This window comes from Amaranthus tricolor, chromosome 5 (assembly GCF_026212465.1).
Source record: "Amaranthus tricolor cultivar Red isolate AtriRed21 chromosome 5, ASM2621246v1, whole genome shotgun sequence".
NCBI lineage: Eukaryota > Viridiplantae > Streptophyta > Magnoliopsida > Caryophyllales > Amaranthaceae > Amaranthus > Amaranthus tricolor.
The window spans coordinates 7,558,363-7,563,331 of record NC_080051.1 but is presented as its reverse complement, the minus strand read 5'-3'; the positions used below and the strand labels follow the sequence as shown (position 1 = coordinate 7,563,331).

The window sequence follows — 4,969 nt, the reverse complement described above, 5'->3', positions numbered from 1 at the left end:
ATTCGAACCTCTTTATTTTAGAGGTCGTAATTGTATTTTTAATATAATTATATGTTAATATTTAAATTTGTATATGAAAGAGATTTATTAAAACTACTTCTAAATTGATTTATTATAATTATAAAATCCCTACAAGTTATTAAGATATTAATTAATGACGTCATAAAATCTTGGGATGTTACAGACTACCCCCTTTAAAAGGAGTTTCGTCCCCGAAACTAGAGTAACAAGAGTACAATTCATGAAAATTTGTATTTCTGTTAACTCAAGAAGGTGTTTTAACTATTTTAAGCTCCAGAATTGACTCAAGGATCATGACGTTATTGACACTATTAACAAAAAGATACTCAATCTATTAGAATTAGGGCTGGCAAAAACTAACCCGACCTGCTGATCTGAAACCGACCCGAAATTAGCGGGTTTGGGTTTAGATTTTTGACCCAATTAATTAAATGGGTCAACCCGACCTGATCTGTTTATTAAATGGGTTATGTTCAGGTTGAATATTTAAACCCGAAAAAAACCTGTTTAACCCATTTATTAAATGGGTCATTCAGGTCAAGTCGACCCATATTATCTGATATTAACCCATTATACTAGATGACACATTATTGGGCCACTTGGGAGTTGGCCCTATGAAATGCGGATGAATGGCGCCTAAAATTACATGATGACTGATGTTATTATAATATTAAGCCATTGAAAATCATAAACCCTAAAAATTAAAATTATTTCGCTTTCCTCATTCTTCTTCAGTCTTCTACTCTTCTCTGTGCAGCGTGCGCCTTCCTCAATCCTCATTCCTCTTCAATTAAATCTACCTGATCTTAAATTCAATCTAACTGATCTTCAATTCAATCTACCTGATCTTCCAGCACTTTGCCCGGTATTCAATCATCTTCTCTTTCTCTTTTTTTTTGTGATTCATAATTTCATACTTTGTTCGAAAATAAACTAAAATGGTGTTTGGATTGAGATCTGGAATCTTTCGTTATGAAGCTTGTACTGTGTTCGATTTTCAACTCCATTAATGGCTGAAAGTATTTTATACTGTGTTCGATTATCAACTCCAGAAAAATTATTGAAAGAGTATTTTATACAGTTTTTTTACTCTATTCGATTATGTTAATGCCATCTTTAATTCTTCATAATAATTTGGTTCGTGTTTGTGTTTTTTAGTGTTCAATTTTTTCGATTTTGTTTGTGTTCCATTTTCACAATGATTCTGTTTGTGTTCTTACTATCAAGTATCAACTGATTTGGGTCAAATGGGTCAAATGACCTGAAATATATGGGTTCAATGACCTGAAAAAAAAAGCAGGTTAAATGGTTCATTAGCAGGTTGACCCGACTTCTACAGATCAGGTCGGGGTTTCAATTTTTGACCCATTTAATTAAATGGATCAGGTTCAGGTCAAGGGTCTATTGACCCATTTATATATGACCCGAACCTGAAAATGACCCAACCCGACCTGTTTGACACCCCTAATTAGAATATTCATACGTATTTCATTTCGATTATTCATTATCACCTAAATTAACTCAACACTTGTGTTACTCAACACGATCAATCAAAAGCATGCAAATTTGTAATAGATTGTTATCATAAAGGCAAAAATGCGTGAAAACGCAGGAGAAAATGCGTGTAAACGCACGAAATTCTATCGCATTCTACCCCCCTTTAAAACTTAGTTATGACCCCGTAACTCACTAACCTCATAGCATGGTTAGACCATGGAACTCTAATTGTTTAATATCTCTGATCTCAGTACTACACACCTTAATATCTAGATTTGAATATGTTCTCTTAGTAAGACAATTCTCCTCAATGTTTACAAAAGTAATGGATCTAGCACATTTGCCTTTTAAAAAGTGTATCACTTGAGCTCGTAACAACACTAAATGTCTTGTTATCTAATGTAATTCTTCAAACAACTTTTCCACTTCTACATGACCACCTAAGGTCGTACTTTGTGATAATCTTGTAATGTACGAAAGGTTTAACTATTATAATTTGAACTATAAATAGGGGTAAAATATCAAAACAACATAGTCCTAAAAGTAAAGTGCACGAAGTTGCTCAACACTTAACTCGTATTACAATTAAACACCCTATACCTAAGGATACATGAATCTTACAAAACTAGTTGGTTATCAACTTCCAATTCGATTCACCACTAACTTTACTTATCATAACATAATCCTAACCTTTAACTTAACATGAAATGCTCTTTTCATTAATCATATATGATCAAATCATTTTATAACATAGAAAATCATACATCATGACTTAATTAGTAGATTAACAACTCAAATTAATAACTTTTAACATAATACATGTTTTAATTATATGATCCAATTATATATACTACATTTTAGCAAGTTATTATAGTTAAGAATTATACGTTCACAGCCATGATACTAATACACATATCAGAATTGTTCAATAATAACATCCATTATCCATCATAATATCAAATTCTAATTACGAAAATATGAGGATGATTTAGAATCATGAAGGGCAATGTCAAAGGTTACCAACATTTTTCAGCTATTCACTTACCATACGACTAGATATGTTGAAAGTATAGAATTTATATCAATTAAGAGCACGAACTCATATATGACTTAAGTAATGCATCATGTACATATATAACGACGGTGCTAATGGTACTAATAAGGTAATAATAACAGTGATGATCAACAAAGATGACATTTTATGTATACATAAAAAAAAATGCAAGATGAAAAATAACTAATGAACACACCTACATCATCGCAGTTTCCAATATCAATAGCAAAGCAGTCATGTATCATACAGTTTGATAAAGTTGTGATATCAACACTAATTTCACAATATCCAATCTACACCATAACATTTCCATCACAACACTACCTCTAACTAACTATAACACCGTTTTCGCAACCATATGACTGTTACATTAACAATCCTAACACTATACTAAAGTACAACAATACAAAGCTAACAAAAGAACGCAACAAATGAGATTATGCATTACAAATATTCCTTCGCAAACAAGTGAGATTCAATCCCCCATCGACCCAAGATGCGAAACTTAGAACTAACGACTATAACATAATTGTTTGTATTAAAACAAGTCAAAATTTCAAAACTCTTTTCATCAAATGCTTATTACGATCCAATGATTTAGTAACATCAAATTAAATCTCTTCTTAACACAAGTGCTAATATTATTTTAACTCTATTTATCGCATAATAATGATGTGTATAATAATCATTTAAGACATAATCCATTATCTCGATTCATCTCTCAAATTATAACTACTTCTAAATTGATTTAATATAATTATAAAATCGCTAAAAGTTATTAAGATATTAATTAATGACGTCAGAAAATCTCGGGGTGTTAAATTTTCTTAATGTGAATAATAAGTGATCCTTGTAGAAGGGATGCCTATTTCAACATGTAGGACGGCTTCAGACCCATACACTTAAGAGAAAGGTGTATGTCCTGTTGCGTCCTTCATAGTGGTTTGCATTGCCCAAAAATTCCGGGCAATTCCTCATCCTAAGTTTCTTTGGCTCCTTTAATTTTCTTTTTAATACCAGCTGGGATGATTTATTTGTAGACTCAACTTGGCAGTTTGTTTGCGGCCTTGACAGAGAACTTAATCTTATTTAAATATTGAATGTGTCACACTATTCAATGGTATTTTTACTTATAAATTGCCGGCTATTATCAGTTATGATGATCCTAGGAATGTCATATCTTGTAATTATATTGCGCCAAATGAATTGACATACCTGCTTGTGAGTAACGGTACTTAATTGTTCAGCTTCCAGGTATTTGGAGAAATAATCTACGGCCACCATTATGAATTTTCTTTGGCCCTTTGCAGGAAGAAAGGATCCCAGTAGGTCGAGCCCTCATTTTTCAAAAGGGAGCACATCCTGGATCGTGGAAAGGTAGTTTGAAGGCTTTCTCGGAATTTCGGCGAAAAACTGGCACTTTTGGTAGGATTGGACCAAGGATTCAGCATCTTCTTTCAGGTTGGCCAATAATATCCACTCTTTATGGCCGTGTTGATGATAATTCTAGCACCTTGGTAAATGCCACATCCTTCTTCATGGATTTCTCGGAGAATATAATTACCCTCCTCAAGAGTCACGCACTTTAGTAGAGGTTGAGTGAATGACTATTTGTAGAGAATGCCTTCATGGAACTCGAATCACTTGACTTTTTTAAGAAACAAGGGAGCGAGAGATGGATCATCGGGCAATGTTCCTTGTTGGAAATACTTGATGAAGGGATCCCTCCAAGTGTCTGATCTATCTATCATGGTGACTGATTGATTTATGCTTGGGCTAGGTAAGATTTCCCATGTGATGTTACGAGCTTTAGGCCCATCAGCTGAATTAGCCAATTTGGCCAGTGAGTCGGCCTGAGCATTTTCGGATCTAGGAATATGAGAAATGCTGAATTGCTCTAGTTGTTTAACCATGGTTTTCACCTTTTGCAAGTACATCCCCATGCTGTCATCTTTGTGCTTCAAACTCGCCATTGACCTAACAACCTATCAACTGTGAGTCCGAGAATGCTGAGAGTATTCGAGCCCCGGAGTTGCAACAAATCTTGATGCCCAAAAACAGAGCTTCATATTCCGCCTCATTATTTAAAGCCACAAACTCAAAGCGTACGACATGTTCCATCTTTACTCCAACTGACGAAATGATGATGATGTCTGCCCTACTAAAGGATCTAGTGGATGAGCCATCGATATAAGGTTTCCACTCTTGATTGGGATCATTTAGAGTGGTTCCTGTATTTTCAACGACAAAATCTGCCAGTGCTTGAGCTTTGATGGCAGTGCGTGGTTCAATTTCAATACCGAAATCTGTCAACTGGTCTGACCAATCAGCCACCCTGGAGGATTGATTCTTTCCTTCCAATACCTTTTTTATAGGTTGGCTTGTTCTTACTCGAAT

General features: G+C 34.3%; 1 protein-coding gene across 1 annotated transcript; it reads right to left on the bottom strand.

The window, feature by feature from the left end:
- Positions 1–4,212: 4,212 nt before the first annotated feature.
- Positions 4,213–4,545, bottom strand: LOC130813367 (uncharacterized). Its single transcript, XM_057679199.1, has one exon. The coding sequence runs from the start codon at positions 4,543–4,545 to the stop codon at positions 4,213–4,215; it is 333 nt and encodes a 110-aa protein (XP_057535182.1).
- Between the last annotated feature and the right edge of the window lie 424 nt (positions 4,546–4,969).

Bases quoted from the DNA above. Each gene is read 5' to 3' on its own strand.
- LOC130813367 (XM_057679199.1), bottom strand. From the start codon at position 4,545: ATGGCGAGTTTGAAGCACAAAGATGACAGCATGGGGATGTACTTGCAA.